The sequence below is a fragment of the Martes martes genome (genome assembly GCF_963455335.1).
Source record: "Martes martes genome assembly, chromosome: 17".
Taxonomy (NCBI): Eukaryota; Metazoa; Chordata; class Mammalia; order Carnivora; family Mustelidae; genus Martes; species Martes martes.
In genome coordinates, this window is record NC_137905.1 from 42,892,177 (window position 1) to 42,907,938 (window position 15,762).

Genomic DNA, 15,762 nt, shown 5'->3' on the forward strand with positions numbered 1-15,762 from the left:
TTGCTGTAAATGGTGCTCTTGGGATTTTGGTTTTGATACCTGGTTGTTCATTTTTGTATGGGTTTTTTGGGGGGTTTTTTTGTTTTGTTTTTTTTTAAGATTTCATTCATTTAGGGGTGCCTGGGTGGCTCAGTGGGTTAAAGCCTCTGCCTTCGACTCAGGTCGTGATCCCGGGGTCCTGGGATCGAGCCCCGAGTCAGGCTCTCTGCTCGGTGGGGAGCCTGCTTCCCTTCTTCTTCTCTCTCTTTCTGCCTGCCTCTCTGCCTGCTTGTGATTTCTGTCTGTCAAATAAATAAATAAAATCTTTTTAAAAGATTTTATTCGTTTAGAGAGAGAGAGCGCACCAGTGTGTGCAAGCAGAGAGAGGAGCAGAGAGAGAGAGAATCTTCAAGCAGACTCAGCACTGAGCGCAGAGCCCAAGGCAGGTCTTGACCCCACGATCCTGAGATCACTGTCTAAGGCAAAACCAAGAGTCAGATGCTTAACCAATTCAGCCACCTAGGCGCCTCTATGTGGGGATTTTAGATTAAAAATCTATGCTGCTGCTATTATTATCTTCTCAGAACCCAGTATTCTGTATTTTGAAATCCCTTTATATGTTATCTCTTTGACTCTCTGAGATGCATTTTGTTTCTAGAAATAGTTCAATTTATTCTTTTTGAGCTTCGCTTGGTTATTCTTTATAGCTTATGGTTGCCTAATTATACTTTTACTTTTGTCAAAGTTCTTCTATTGCTTTAAGCATATTAAACAGGGTTGTTTTATATTCTGTCTGATAATTCCAACATCTGAAGCTGGACTGTTGTTTCTGCTGCTTTTTGCTCAAGGTACTTTGTTTCCTTTGGTTCTTAGTGATTTTTGACTGAGCTGAAACATTTGCCTTGGAAATTTATGTTTGGGGATGTTTCACGACCTGGGCTGAAGATGGTGCATGGACAATATATAGTAGCATTTAGTGTCCTATTTTCTTGTTTATTTTTAACATAGAAGCCATTGCATTATGCCTGTTTATCTGCAACATAATTTTTTTCACTAAAATGCAATAGACTATCACAGTGCTGTCACTGAAATGGTTGTAATGAATTGCCCTCTGCCTTATTCTCTGGGAACTGTAGGTGTATCCTGAGTTTGAAGACCAGAGAGCTTGTCTGCCATCAGGATCTTTTCTTACTTGTTCCTCAGACAACACCATCCGCTTTTGGAACATGGATAGCAGCCCTGACTCTCACTGGCAGAAAAACATCTTCAGTAATGTGAGTGGCTTAATTGTGAACCATATTTTAGGAGGAACAGAGACCTACTTTAATATAGGATATAGGGGCACGAGAGAGTCTTGTGGACCTTGGTATTAAGCTCCAGTGGGGGCAGGAGCCACGAAGCACTCTGTGTCTTCCTCTTCCTTGTTTCTCTCTGAGGTAGCATGGTCTGTCCTCCCTGCTTCTCTCTGCCAGTCAGCTCCTGATCTCTGGGTGTGTCAGCAGAGCTATTCCAGGCAACCTGACATATTCAAAAGAAATTGTTCCCTAGCTCTTGAGTCAGAGCTCCCTGGAATAGCACCTGATGGACCAAACCAGGGAGAGGCTTCCCTGGTCTAGTGCACTGTGAGGTCTTGGGTGAGGATGCGGGCGGGACCCAAAGGGAGCCACGATGGGAGGGTAGGGAGAAAACACTTTGCCGAAGAAAATGGTTGCTATTGCTAAGCCAGTGAGGGAGGTTCTCCAAAGAGTTAAGATGTGAATCATGTATTCATTTCATCTGCAGATGCTTAGTAAGATCCCTGCTAGGTGCTGTGCTGCCTGCTGGAGACACACCAATGCCCAAGAGAGACCCTCCTCCTGCTCTTGTGGCTCCCACACTCCAGCAGGGAGAGGCAGACAGTGAACCATTAACTGTACAGATTACGATATAATCGTTTTAAAGATTTTATTTATTTATTTGGGGGAGAGAGAGAGAGAGAACAGGCGGGGGCGGGGCAGAGGGAGAAACTGACTCTCTGCTGAGCAGGGAGCCCGACACAGGGCTCCATCCTGGGACACTGGGACCCCGGAATCATGACCTGAGCTGAAGGCCGACGCTTAACCGGCTGAACCACCCAGGTGCCCCATAAATAATCATTTTTTTTTAAAGATTTATGTATGTATTTGAGAGAGTGAGTGGGGAGAGGGAATGAGTTTGGAGCCCAGTGCAGGGACAGACCCTAAGATCATGACCTGAGCTGAAATCAAGAATTGGACTCTTAACCAACTGAGCCACCCTGGCACCCCTATGATAGAGTCGTAAGCATGATAAGCACCATGAAAGAAAATTATGAAGTGCTGGTAGGATATATAACAGTGTCATCTGATTTTATCTATGGTGTCAGGGGCAGCTTCCTAGAGGAAGAGAAAACTGAGCTGACGTATGGAAGATTAGAATGAGTAAAGAGGGGAGGGAAGAGTGTCCTATGCCAAGGCAATAGCCTGTGCAAAGGCCCTGAGGTAGGAAAGAGTTCGGTGAGTTGGAAAACCTGAGCGGTCAGTGTGGCTAGAACAAAAAAGGCCCTTAATGCAGGGTGTGTATAGCAGGTGCCCCTTTACCCCCCATACCTCCCCAACCCAGTACTACCATTTTCTCTTCCACACCCGTGATATACATGTTATATTTGGCTGCATACAATAGAAAACCCAAAATAAGAGGTGAAAGTTTGGTTATTTGACCCATAAAAATAGTCTGGGGGTAACCAGTCCAAGCTGTCTTGGCAGCTGCAGGAGGCCCTTAGAGAGCCTTCAGCTCTCCACTCTGCCCCTTTGGAGTAGCCCTTGTCCTTGTCCTCCAGTATGGCTGCTGGAGCTCCAGGTAACAGGACAAACGAAAAGGGAGTAGAAGGGTTCTCGCTTGTTTTACATCTCATTGACCAGAATTTATTCACAGAGCCTGGTCTAGCTGCAAGGGAGGCTGGGAAACAGTTATTCCGAGTCAGAAGGTTAAATGTGGAGTTCCGTTACTGATGAGGAACAGGAGATGGGCCGCTGGGAGACAGAATCACAGAGGTGCTTCAGACCTCCCGAGAGCACTGACCTCAGCCCTCTCCTTCCCACAGACCCTGCTGAAGGTAGTGTACGTAGAGAATGACATCCAGCACCTGCAGGACATGTCCCACTTCCCCGACCGGGGGAGTGAGAATGGGACACCTGTGGACGTGAAGGCTGGCGTGCGAGTCATGCAGGTCAGTCCTGATGGCCAGCACTTGGCTTCAGGCGACCGAAGTGGAAATCTGAGGCAAGTGAGCCCTGGAGGGGACTGGTGTACGCTTCCCAGCTCGGGCTTTGGTCCTGAGGTTGAAGGGAAGGAGCCTTGGCCTCAGCACCTCTGCTTCCCCATTGGGAATGAGGGACTGTGAATGGCAGTCTGGAAACCAGCCATCCCTGAGACCCTAAGCTGAGAGGTATCTTCCAGAAGGCTGAAATAGGGTAGCTCCCAGCACCTCAACAGCTGGGCTTGCGAACGGTGCCTGTGTGGTAGACAGGCAAGCTTGCATTGTAGGGTAAGGTGACACTTTTACCAGCCACGTGACACCAGTGCTGAACAGTCAGAGAGGATGCCAGCTGGAGCATGGAGGGCCCTGGTGGCACCGGGAGGGAGTCGGGAGGATGGGACATTTGAGGGCTCAGGCTGTTTACCCACATTACGGACTTTTTTAAAAGATGTTTCCAGCCCAGTAGGTGCTGACAGAATGTGAGTGCTCTCATGGGGACCAGGCTTAAGTTGAGGAATGGCAGCTGTGACCACCTGGGTGCTGAGGCCAGTGAAGAAGTGGGGGGTGTCATGTGCTCCATCTTAAAGGGGCAGCCCCCACGCAGGAAAGGCCAGTGGTTAAGCTAAGATTACACAGGAAGAGTGGAGGACCTGGGATGACTGTGTCTTATATCATCCTAGATGATATAGATGATCATCATAGATATAGATATCATCCTAGATGGCCTATTGGTTGGTTTTTTTCATTTGGAGAGAGCATTTCAGGAAAGTTTAGATTTGAGAGTCTTTAAGAATGAGAGATTGGAATCAAGTATTCCCTACCCATAGGTCCAATCCTTGAGTGTGACCTCTGACCCTTGGCCCCATCCCCACCCAGAGGATTGTCCTAGACCTGGTGCATGGACCCATAAGGGCGGGGTGCCCACTTAGGTGCCCCAGGCTTGGCACTGCCGCCTTTAAGATAGCAGGTTTCTAGACAAGAAGAATGGTTGGGTGTCTCTAGACTGGTTGGCCAGGGCAGGGAGTTCCCCATGTTGCGGGGCTGGAGCTCTGACCTTTCCGAGCAGTGGCAGAGCACCTGTGGGGACTCTGGGCAGGGTACAGTGGACAGTGTGTGTCTCCCAGGATCCACGAGCTGCACTTCATGGATGAACTGGTCAAGGTGGAGGCCCATGATGCCGAGGTGCTGTGTCTGGAGTACTCCAAGCCTGAGACTGGTAAACCTCTGTGGGTGGCGGGGGAAGGTAGGGGAGCAGCCCCCCAGCAGGGCCACAGAGACGGCTAGTTGATGTCTGGTGGGGCTGGGGGTGAGAGTAAGCGCCCCTGCCACTGGGCCCTGTGACCGGGGTAGCTGGGACTCCAGGATTCGAGACTCTGGCAGGCAGGACTGGGCTGGAGCTGCTTGCCCTGGTTCCCAGTGTCCTGAACAGCGCTCAGGTTAAAGAGGTGAACATCGAATGAGAGACTGTATGGCTAGATCAACAGTTATAGATCACATTAGATATCAAATAATATCAAACATATTATTTAGAAAAAGATGGATGCCTACAGAAAAATTGCAAGAGAATTAGAATAAATACCCATGTTCTCTTCACCCAGATTCCTCAGGTTATTTTTCTTCTAAATTCCGTCTGATTCGTGTGATTGTGTGCATGCCTTTATCTGCTTCCCCATCTCCATTTCTTTCTCCATGTTTGTGCACGCGTGTATACGTACTCTCACATTAGTGAAATACTAGCATATACATTCCTTTTGCTGACTTGTTAGTAAGTTGAAGGCTTGACCTTTCACTCTTCAGTGGGTCGGTGAAGACATCCATTTATATGACCACGTGCTCCTATCAAATGTGGGCGTTTCACTCTATCTTCTACTGTCCTCTCTTTTCTGGTCCTTATTCCCATTTTGCTGGTTGTCCCGGTATTATCCTGGATCGCACCTTTGTTTCTCCTGTCTGGGTTCACACTTTAGTTTTCATAGCTCTTTTATCACTTTTTTCTGGAACATTTCCACAGCCTTTGTCTTTATGACTTGGCTTTCTGCAGACTATAGACCAGTCATTTTGTAGAATCTCCTTCCATTTGAGTTTTTCTGTTTTCCTCATGATTTTTCATTCTGCTGATACATTTTTGACAGGAACAGAACTTAGGCAGAGTCATGTCCTGATCAGTTAGCAATCTTTCCCATGCTCTTTCTTCCTTCTTCGTTTCCCTGCACCCTCTGTCCCACCAATTTCTCTTGAGGTCTCTCTTCACTCAGTACGTCCTTCCTGAGCTCCCCTCTGCCTCAGGTCATGTGCTCGCACTCAGATGTGCCAGGCGACCAGGGTAAGTGCTGTCTGAGGGGGCGCTCTGGCAGAAGGAGGTGTGGCAGTGGGCTGTCAGTAGGATCAGGTCAAGACCCTTGTAGCCAGAGTGCAGAGAGGGAGGGAAAAGCGTTCTGGGGAGACTGAGAAGTTGGCAGGGCTTCACATGGCATGCCCAAGATTTGGACTTGGCAGGAAGGAGTGCTGGGCTCTGTGACGATGTCTGCTGTGGGCACGGGTGACAGAGTGTCCGTGGGTACCTCAAGATTCATCCCCCAACTGGTGGCAGTAGGTGTGAAATGCCAGGATTTGGGGGGGCTCTGGGGAACACTACAGAGAGCTGAGGGAATAGCCCCTTTTTGGGTTTGGGGGCAAGTTGGCTGCAGGTATAGAACCAGAGCCCCCTTCTTCAGGGCCAGGAAAGCCAGTCATGCTGCTGTCTAGGAGGCTAGGGGCATCAAGCGGCCGCCTGGGAACCCAGGGATACCCTGTCCACTCACAGGGCTGACCTTGCTGGCCTCAGCCAGTCGGGACCGACTGATCCACGTGCTGAATGTGGAGAAGAACTACAACCTGGAGCAGACCCTGGATGACCACTCCTCCTCCATCACGGCCATCAAGTTTGCTGGTGAGCCCCTTCCTCCCTGCTTCCTCCGCCTTGTTTGGTGCGCTCCTTTGGCTACAAGTAACAGCAAAACTCTCTTTAGTTTAAACAAAAAAGGGAAAAGGAAGCTCGATTCACACCCAGCTGGATTCAAAGGTTGCTTTTTTGTTTTGTTTTGTTTTGTTTCTCCTTATCAAGACTGTCAGCTGCGCCTTTCTGCAGTGGGCAGCATCTGGGTTATCTCTGTACCACTGGAAGGAGACTTCCCCTCTTTCTGTCAGTTTTGGCAGAAATCTGGCGCTGACTTCTGTTGTGCTGGCTTGAGGCACCTGCGCTTTTCAGAACAGTTTCCAGTGTCAGGGCTTTGGGGTGTTTTCTTGGGGCAGGTGTGACTCAAGTGCTCCCCAGCCCACACCTGCCTCTGCCTCTGATCCAGGAGGACTGGAATTAGGTGAATGTTGTTGCCCCAAAGGAAATCAGGATGCCAATCCTGTGAGAGGGCAACATGGACACTGGTGACCTTGGCAGGAAAATAGGTGACCGTGAAAATTACTGGAAGCTAATTCTGTGCTGGCGAGGATCCTTGTACCGCACTTAGCCCCTTCCTTACCCCGCGCACAGCTGGAGTCACACAGCCAAGAGGTGCAGGCTTAGATCTTGCCTAAGGCTGTCCTTTAAAGCCCACACTCAATTAGGAGATCAAAGGGATTTCCTCTAGACTGGAAAGATTCAGCATGGAGGTCCTTGGCTCTAATGGATTCCGAGGGGAGAGGAGGCCCGTCCTGTAGGGTTTAACTGATCAGAACCCAAGAGCATATTCAAAACTATATTCCAGAAGAATCTGTTCATGGAGAGAATATATCCATGTACTCACTCTAAGTTCTTGACTCTGAAGAATTTTTTTACATGTAATCTTGCGGCTGAGAAGGTATTAATGACCCTTGGTCCTCCCCACTTCCTGCCCTACCTCTCTGTAGCTAAAACAAGTTAACAATGGACAAAAGTTAACAGTGTTTGACGTGTCTTGTTGAAGATAGCCAAAATTTCTCAGACATCTTTAAAAACCTATTCATTCCGTGGGATAGAGTTAGTTAGAATAAATCAGTAAGCCTAACAGTTTGGCCACCAGTGACCTCAGCTTTCATGAATGGATCTAAGAGCGGTGATGACAGTCCAAGGGGTAGCCCAGGAATTGGTCCTTAAGGCCACCTTCTGCGGGGTGTGGGTTTTCATCAGAGCCCCCAGCTAGTCTGACAAGACATAAGTCCTAGACCCAGCTCCTGAGTGCCCTGTTCCAGCTGGGCTTTTCTCAAAACATGGACAATTTTCGTATAAACTGGGCTCCAGCCAGTCGAAACCTAACAGCAGCTGCCTTGCTAAAAAAGGATTCAGACTTTAACAGTTTTATCTGAAACATATCCAAACAAATGAATACAATATGTGTAGTTTATGGAATAATACAATGAACTTCCCGTCAAGGTTCATAATCAGTGAGTATGCACCAGAACAGACACACGTATTGTTTATAACCAGTGACTGTTCTGATCTCTGTGTTCTAACACTGCTAAGTGCTTGGGCTCCCCACCCCACAGAAACAGAACATTACCAGTAACTTGCAGGCCTCTCTGGGGCCCTCCCAGGTCACACTTGCTCGCCCACACAGGACTCACTCCCTTCTGGGGGCCAGTGACTCCTACCAGAGTGACAGCTTGTGTGTCAGGCCTGCGCCCACTCAGATGTCCTGCCGTGAAAGAGCGGGTCTGTGGTGCCAGGTTGTTAAAATTTATCTCAGTGTTTTACATCTGTTCGGTCCTCACATCCTCACCACGACTCTGAGGTATTTGTGCTGTTAGTATTCTAATCTATAAAGAAAGAAGAAAGTCAAGAATATGTAGAGTGCTTACCAGGAGGCAGCCACACGTCCACAGGCTTCACAAAACTCCATGGGCTGGGAGCTGTCATAGGCCCATTGTACAGACAGGAAACTGAGGCATGGAAAGAAAGCCTGGGCTCAGAGCACAGTGTTTAGCCAGAAAATGCCTGCGTCTAATCTTGGCCCTGTCCTGACTCTCTGTGTGCCCTGGGGCAGGACTGTGTGACTCTCAGCCCCAGGTTCACACCTGTACAGTGGAATGGCCGGTGAGCAGTCAGGAGGGGAGACCCGTGTAGCATGGGCCCTGACCTGAGGTGCTCAGGATGGCCTGGATCTCCCACTGGTCTGCCTGTCACCACTTGCTCCCTGCTTTGGTCCTGCCTCCCCTCAGTTGCCCAAATCACCTTTTCAAATCCCAGATCATACCTGGTGCCCTTTCTGTGTCCCTGGCCTGTTTCCCTATCTGCCCTTGCTCTGCAGAGATCTGCCAAGCCACTGCTCTGTCTGTCCCACCTCACACAGCTCACATCTTAGAATACCACCTGCACCCAGCACCCATTCACCACCTCCAGGAATCCCTCCCTGACCTGCAGCAGAGTTCCCCAGCAGTGAGCTCCCTAGCTAGGATGCCTGCCCCCAGTCAGGCTCGGCAGTGGCCCAGTCTTGCCTAATGCACCCCTTCCTTCTCCTCCAGGCAATAGAGACATCCAGATGATCAGCTGTGGGGCTGACAAGAGCATCTACTTTCGCAGTGCCCAGCAGGTAGAGTGGGTTGGCCTCCTTGAGGGCTGGGGTGGGCAGCTTGTCGGGGGCATCCTCTGAAGGCCCCGCCTGCCCTGCCAGACCTCGGATGGACTACACTTTGTCCGCACCCACCACGTGGCAGAGAAGACCACCTTGTATGACATGGACATTGACATCACCCAAAAGTATGTGGCTGTGGCCTGCCAGGACCGCAATGTGAGGTAAGGAGCTTCCCTGGGCTCTGAGTCGGCCCGGACTGGTTTCTGAGTAGAGCCTGGTTGGGTCTGTTTTCTTCCCCCTGCTCATCTGGTCCCTCAGGAGCTAGGCTCTGTGGAGGGACCCAGCGGCTGTTTCTTAGGAGCTGGGCTCACCCAGGCCTAGCCTCCAGGTCAGCAAAGGGGTTCCTTCTGGGTCTCCAGAGTTCTGTGTGGGCTGACTCAGAGGTGCTGATGTGGCTCAGTTCATTCACTCACCTACATTCCCTGAGCTCCCAAGCTGGGACAGACGGTGCAAGAGATGCAGCAGCGAGCAGGGCAGCCTCGGGCCCTGCCTTCACAGAACACCCAGTCCAAGCGAGGCAAGATGGACACCTTGCTAGACGGTGACAGCATGGAGCAGTCAGGGCTGGGAGAGCCCAGGGGACTTGGGGGGGGGTGTCCAGACACCTGATCCCACCTGGGGATCAAGCAGGGCTTGATGGAAGGAGCATCTGAGCTGAGACTGGGAAGGATGTGGAGGAATGAGCCGGGGGAGGGGAGAGCTTGTGCCAAGAGGTTCTCCATCTCTTGCGTCTGCTCATTCAAACGGAGGGCCAGGCACCCTGCTTGCTCTGTAGCGGGGAAGACAGACATTAGCTCAACGGACACGGACTCCGTGGGTACCCCAGTACATAACCTCCATGACCTCAGCCTGAGATGGCATCTCATTCTCCAGGGATCAGACGGGGGCTGAGGGGGGCGCAAGGGACTTCCAGGGGTGAGGAAGACGGTTGGTAAGGCTGGAACCAGAATGCAAGAGGGGGCAAGTGGGCAGGGCCATGTTGGCCACGTTGTGCCCCCACCTCCCCAGAGTCTACAACACCGTGAATGGGAAGCAGAAGAAGTGCTACAAGGGCTCACAGGGTGACGAAGGGTCCCTGCTCAAGGTGAGTAGCTGGGGCCCCGGGTGGAAAGCGCGCACATCCCCCCATCTGCCTGCTGCCCTGACGGGCCACCTGAGACCTGTGGCCTCCTGAGCACCTGACCAAAGGGTCACAAGCTGGCCAGCACCCACTGCGGCCTGGCTGACCAAGGTTGCTTGGGAGCTTGGGGGGTGGTATCCCCGACTAGTTTACCTTTATTTACTGAGCCATTTCCCAAACCAGGACATTTAAGTGGTTTCTGTTTTGAGTGGCCACGGTGTGGTGAGAACAACCCAAGAGGCCTGGGGGACCTTCTCAGAGCCTCTGGAGGAGGGGAGTTATGAGTTCAGGCTTCAAGGTCAGACTCTCGCAGCTCTGTCTCGGGCTATGACCTTGGGCAAGCATCGTCCTCTGAAGCCTGTTTCATCACCTGTAAAATGCAGATAGAAAGAACCTCCATCACAGGGTTTTTCTCTGGGAGAAATCAGTCTGCACATGTACAGTGCTTGACCCAGGGCCTGGCTGGTCGTTTTTTCACCTGTGAAATGGAAGCAGGAGTTCCATCCTCACCAGGGAGGCTGTGACCCGGCCTCGCCATAGGGAAGAAGCAGCCAGCCCCGCTGTCACAGGGGTCCTCTTCTTCCCAGGTCCACGTGGACCCCTCAGGCACCTTCCTGGCCACCAGCTGCTCTGACAAAAGCATCTCGGTGATTGACTTTTACTCGGGCGAGTGCGTTGCCAAGATGTTTGGTCACTCAGGTGGGTGTGCCTCCCTGTGTGGGACACCTCCTCGCACGCCCCCACACAGCCTTCTGACTCAGAAGGGCAGCACAGCTTCTCTGCTCTGCTTTCAGAAATCGTTACCGGCATGAAGTTCACCTACGACTGTCGTCATTTGATCACAGTATCCGGAGACAGGTGGGAAAACTCTGCAAGCTGCCTCTAGCTGGCCTCCCCCTGGGAGTGGGCAAGACCGTTGCTGTGGGGAGCGCAGGGGCTCAGACAGCGGGAACACCACGCTCCCGGACTGCCCTGCCCATGCAGAGAGCTCTGCCGAGGGCGCCACCTTACAGCTCTCTCCTTTGACGGTATGGACCTTGGTGTCACACGCAGCCAGGAGATCACACATCTGCCACTTATGTGGCATCTTGAGCAGGTTATTTCCCATCTCTAAGCCTCAGTTTGCTCATCTGTAAAAGATGATCCCAGCATCCTGGACAATTATGCAGTGAGAATCAAATGAGGTGGCATATAAAGTCCTTAGCATGTGGTTGGTGCCCAAAGAAGTCTCTCTTGTTGCTCCCTTTGGTTTATTACAGTCCTTCCCCAGCCCCTTTCCTTGAGCTTTGAGGACTTCAGAACAGGTCCTGGTTGGCTGGGAGGCTTTGAACCCCGCCCAGGGTGTAGACCCCATGTGGCCTGGAACCCCTGCCCCGACCCCAAATGGAAGGCGGGTGTTTTCTGGGAGGGGCCAGGGAATGGGGTCTTGGCTGTGGTAACCCAGGGGGCTCCAGGGTCTGACGGCTTCTGTGTCTCCTGTTGCTCTCCCTTCCGCATCTCTCTCTGGCCTCTGCAGCTGCGTGTTCATCTGGCACCTGGGCCCGGAGATCACGAACTGCATGAAGCAGCACTTGCTGGAGATCGACCACCGAGAGCAGCAGCAGCAGCACATGAAGGACGGGAAGTGGAGCAGCCAGCCCAGGTCCTGGCAGTGACCTAGCCCTCCACCATTTGTCTGTCTGCCAGAGCAGTGTCTTCCTGCCCTGGGCCCCCTGAGGAGTGACACCAAAGGCAGCCATGGCCAGGACGGCCCTAGGCCCTGCTTGTGTGCAGCCGTGGCCTTGATGAGGAAACAGATTTTGAGTACAAGTTTTTGAAAGTATATGGGAGAAGGGTTTTGAAGTGGAAAAGCAAAATGGAGAGCCTGTGAGCACTGTGATGGGGGAAGGAGCTCCAGGGAACTGTGGGGACCGGAGGAGGCCCCCGACCCAGTGTGCAGTGAGAAGGGAAGGCTCTGGCAGAGGGTCCTTACTCTTCAACGTTTTTATGCTGCAAGACCAGTTTTATTTGGAGTGGAGTCGTATTCTAATTTTTGGTTAGGGATTTTAGTTTGGAGGTCTCACTCGAGTGGAAGATTTCGGGGCTTATCCTCTCTCCTGCCTCTGGAGCTGTCCTTGCCTTTCTCTGCCTTGAGGCTTTGCCGTTGCCTCCCCGCAGGGACCAGACCTGCACATGAGCCTCCCGTCCTGCATAGTATTGGAGGTCTTGCCCATCTAGGTACCAAGGACATGGGGAACTCCTCTCAGCTCCTGGTTTTGAGGCTTCCACATTGCCCCAGGTGCCCTCCAGTGCCCACCTTGTGTCAGGCGTGTTTTAGGGTCCTGTACTCCAAAAGAGATAAAACCTTATTGCTACCCCCCCATACACACTCCCCAGAATGAAGTACACTTAGTACTAGTACTAGTACTAAAGCCCCCACTATCTGCTTTGCTTTCTGTCCCCTGGCTATGGCCCTTAGAGAGTTTGTCTTATTTTTTGAGCGCAGTCTTTGTAATATCTCATTTATTATGGTGATATTTCCAGCAGAGCAGGTGTGACAGGGAGATCTCCCAGCACCATCCTGACCAGATCAGTAATATGTGCATATGGAAGCTAGCACAGGGCCCAGCCCTAGACACCTCCCTGTCCCTCCCACCACTACCCCTTTTACCTATTTCTCTCCTTGCCGTTCTCATTCCTGGCCTCAGACAGGAGACCTATACATCTGCGCCCAGTGAGATTTGCTCCTTGAGCCCTGGAGAGCAGACAGAGGATGAGCAGGAGGAAGAGTGTGAACCGGAAGAGTTGCTGAAGACACCATCCAAAGAGAGCTTGGACCCAGGTTGGGAAAGGGGTCCATCCGAAGGGGCCCTATTTGAACTCTTGGTGTAGGGATCGTTGCTGGGTTTCGCCCACCCCGTGGAAATGAAGCTCAATAACCATATCAGTCAGGACTTCCTCAGCATAATAGCAGCCAGATTCCCAGTGGCTTCAGCTGGAAAGAGAATTTATTGGTCCGTATGCCTGAAAATCACGTTATTGGCTTCAGGCAATAGCTGGACCCCTGTCGTCAGGTGATGTTAAAGGAATTTATTTTTCTCCACCTTTTGGCATTGCTTTTCTCCACATTGGCTTTGCTCTCAGGCAGACTTTCTCTTTCCTGGTGGCAGAGTCCCCCCAGCAGCTCTAGGTGAAAAAACTCTAGAGAAGAGAGCATCTCTTTCCCTGTAGCTCAAGCAAAAGCCTGGGGTTGTGACTCACATTTCCAGTGTGAGTCATGGTGGCCATTTCTGAGCCTGTAGCTCTGATTGGCCAGGCCTAAGTCATGTGGTCATCCCTGAAGGGCACTGGAGCCATGTGACCCAAGAGGGTGGGTAGGGGTGTAGGGGATGTCCCAGGGGAAAAACAAGGTGCTGTTAACCAGAAGACAACATATTCTGTTTGTTCAGGCAGAAGGGAGAACTGTAGCTCAATGACTTTATAGCAGGCCAGGCTTTCTCTAAATTTCTGCCCTTCTGCATGTTGCCTTGGCTTAGGCCCTCATGGGTGCAAGATGGCTGCTGGTTGCATAGAACAGTCCCTCTTCCAACCTCCTTTGGAGAGGACACTTGCCCAGAAGCTCCCCGCAGGCTTCTCTCAGGTTCCATCGGCCATGGTTGCTCCAGCTAAGAGAGGCTGGGGGCTTTCAGTGTGGGGCAGGGTCCTCTGCCAACAGGGGCTAACTAGACAGTAGTTAACAGTAACGTAAGAATTCAGCCTTGGAAAAAAATCAGAGTAAGCAAATTTTCTTTGTTGCCACCCTCACACCCAATCCCATGTTCTCTCCAGGGTAGCCGCTTCTGTCAGTTTCTTATGAGTCCTTATAGGCCTTTTCCTGAACGTTAATATGCATATGTACACAGCCATTAGAACATGTCATATTTATGTACATAAATTGTATTCTACTATAGATATCATTCAGTAGCTTTTTCCTCTCAGAAGTATCTTTTCAGGGTGCCTGGGTCGCTCAGTCAGTCTGACTCTTGGTTTCAGCTCAGGTTGTGATCTCGGGGTCATGAGATCAAGCCCTACATCAGGCTCTCTGCTCAGTGTGGAGTCTGCCTATGATTCCTTTCCTCTTCCTTCCCCTCCCCTTCTGCTCCTCATGCTTGCGCGCATGCTCTCTCTCAAATAAACAAAATCTTTTTAAGATTTTATTTATTTATTTAACAGAGTGAAATCACAAGCAGGCAGGCAGAGAGAGGGAGAAGCAGGCTCCCCACTGAGCAGAGAGCCTGATGCGGGGCTCAATCCCAGGACGCTGAGATCATGACCTGAGCCAAAGGCAGAGCTTAACCCACTGAGCCACCCAGGTGCCCCTAAATAAAATCTTTTTTGAAAAAGAGAAGAAATATCAATCTCTCTCAAATGAATAACCTCTTTAAAAAAGAAAACAGGAAGTAATATTCACCTATTGATGGATACAAAGCAGGACTCCCTCTTTTTTAAGGATTGTATGTATTTAGAGAGATGATGAGTGGTGGGGGTGGGGGTGGGTAGAGGGAGAGGGAGAGAGTCTCAAGCAGACGCCACGCTGAGTGGGGAATCGGGCACAGGACTGGATCTCAGCATCCTGAGATCATGACCGGAGCCTGAGCCAAAATTGAGTCAGATGCTCAACCGAAAGAGCCACCTAGATGCCCCACAGGCCTCCCTCTTTTAACCAGCAGCATAGTAGGATATTTTAAGGTATTTGCCTCTGGAAGGACATTTAGGGTTTTCTAACTGTGCACCTTTGTGATAAGGCCATGCTGACCACTCCTAGGTCTCTCCAGGCACATGTGAGAGTTTCTCCAGGATGGAGGTGAGGGCTGGCGTTTAGTACACTTTTTATTTCAAAAGAGACCCCCAGGGTCCCCACATCATGTTACTGCCCCACCTAGCAGTCAGCTTAAGCCCTCCGCTCTCCCATGCTTCTGCCAACACTTGATAATATAAAGCATTTTAATTTTGGTCCGTTGTGTAAATTTGCATTTTCCTGTCAATTAATAAGGTTGAGCATCTTTTGGTCTTTCTGTCTGTTCCTTGTATTGTCTCTTTGGAGAATTGCCGATTTATGCACGTTGCCTGTTTGTCTGTTGGGTTGTTTATTCTCTCTTCATGGATTCTGTGTCTCTCCAGATCCTCGTTGTCTGCTGACCAATGGCAAACTGCCCCTCTGGGCAAAGCGGCTGGTGAGTCTGCCTGGAGACCGGGGCACCTATGGCTGGCAAAGTAGGGGTGCTCTCCCTCATGCTCTTCTTTCTTCTGGAAGCCCGTTTCCCTCCCTGCATCTCTCCTTCCCCTGGAGAACCCCATCATCCTTCCAGTCTCTGCTTAGACAGTCCTTCATTCATGTAACACACAGAGCGAACACCTCCCCTGGGCCAGCCTTGTTCTGAGCATTCCTTACGGCAGGGAGCGAGGCAGGCCTTCACAGGCTCATTTTCTAGGGTGGGACGTGGACAGTATCCACATCAGTGAGTTGTATAGTATTTTGGGAGCTGATAAGTGCTGTGGAGGAAGAAAATTGAGAAGGAAAATAACAAGCAATGGGGAAAGGGGACAACGATTTTAGGATAAACAGAAAAAGCCTCTCTGGGAGGGTAATATTTGAACAGAGTTGAAACAAGGGAGAAGAGCAGTTCCTGGGAAAGAATGTTCCTGGAAAAGAGCAGTATGCAAGACAGAGACCATGAGACAGGATTGTGCCTATTAGCATGTTCAAAGAGGTACAGGGAGGCCCAGCTGCCTGGTTTGAGGGTGAATGAGGGACAGGATTGGGGAGAGAGGGGTCGGAGGCCAGATGGTATGGCACCGTGTGGACT

At 50.9% G+C, this 15,762-nt stretch overlaps 1 protein-coding gene across 5 annotated transcripts in view; it reads left to right on the forward strand.

Moving 5' to 3' along the window:
- WDR62 (WD repeat domain 62) overlaps positions 1-15,762 on the forward strand; it is a gene marked incomplete at its 5' end in the record, with an annotated part of 46,255 nt that overhangs the window by 23,071 nt on the left and 7,422 nt on the right. For all 5 annotated transcript variants that reach the window (XM_080827911.1, XM_080827910.1, XM_080827913.1 and 2 more), the window contains 12 exons: positions 1,116-1,253; positions 3,080-3,258; positions 4,360-4,451; positions 6,039-6,164; positions 8,708-8,775; positions 8,857-8,978; positions 9,826-9,901; positions 10,525-10,636; positions 10,732-10,795; positions 11,454-11,579; positions 12,625-12,758; positions 15,077-15,129. In XM_080827911.1, coding sequence (XP_080684037.1) covers positions 1,116-1,253; positions 3,080-3,258; positions 4,360-4,451; positions 6,039-6,164; positions 8,708-8,775; positions 8,857-8,978; positions 9,826-9,901; positions 10,525-10,636; positions 10,732-10,795; positions 11,454-11,579; positions 12,625-12,758; positions 15,077-15,129 — 1,290 coding nt within the window. The remainder of the gene's footprint in view (positions 1-1,115; positions 1,254-3,079; positions 3,259-4,359; positions 4,452-6,038; positions 6,165-8,707; positions 8,776-8,856; positions 8,979-9,825; positions 9,902-10,524; positions 10,637-10,731; positions 10,796-11,453; positions 11,580-12,624; positions 12,759-15,076; positions 15,130-15,762) is intronic.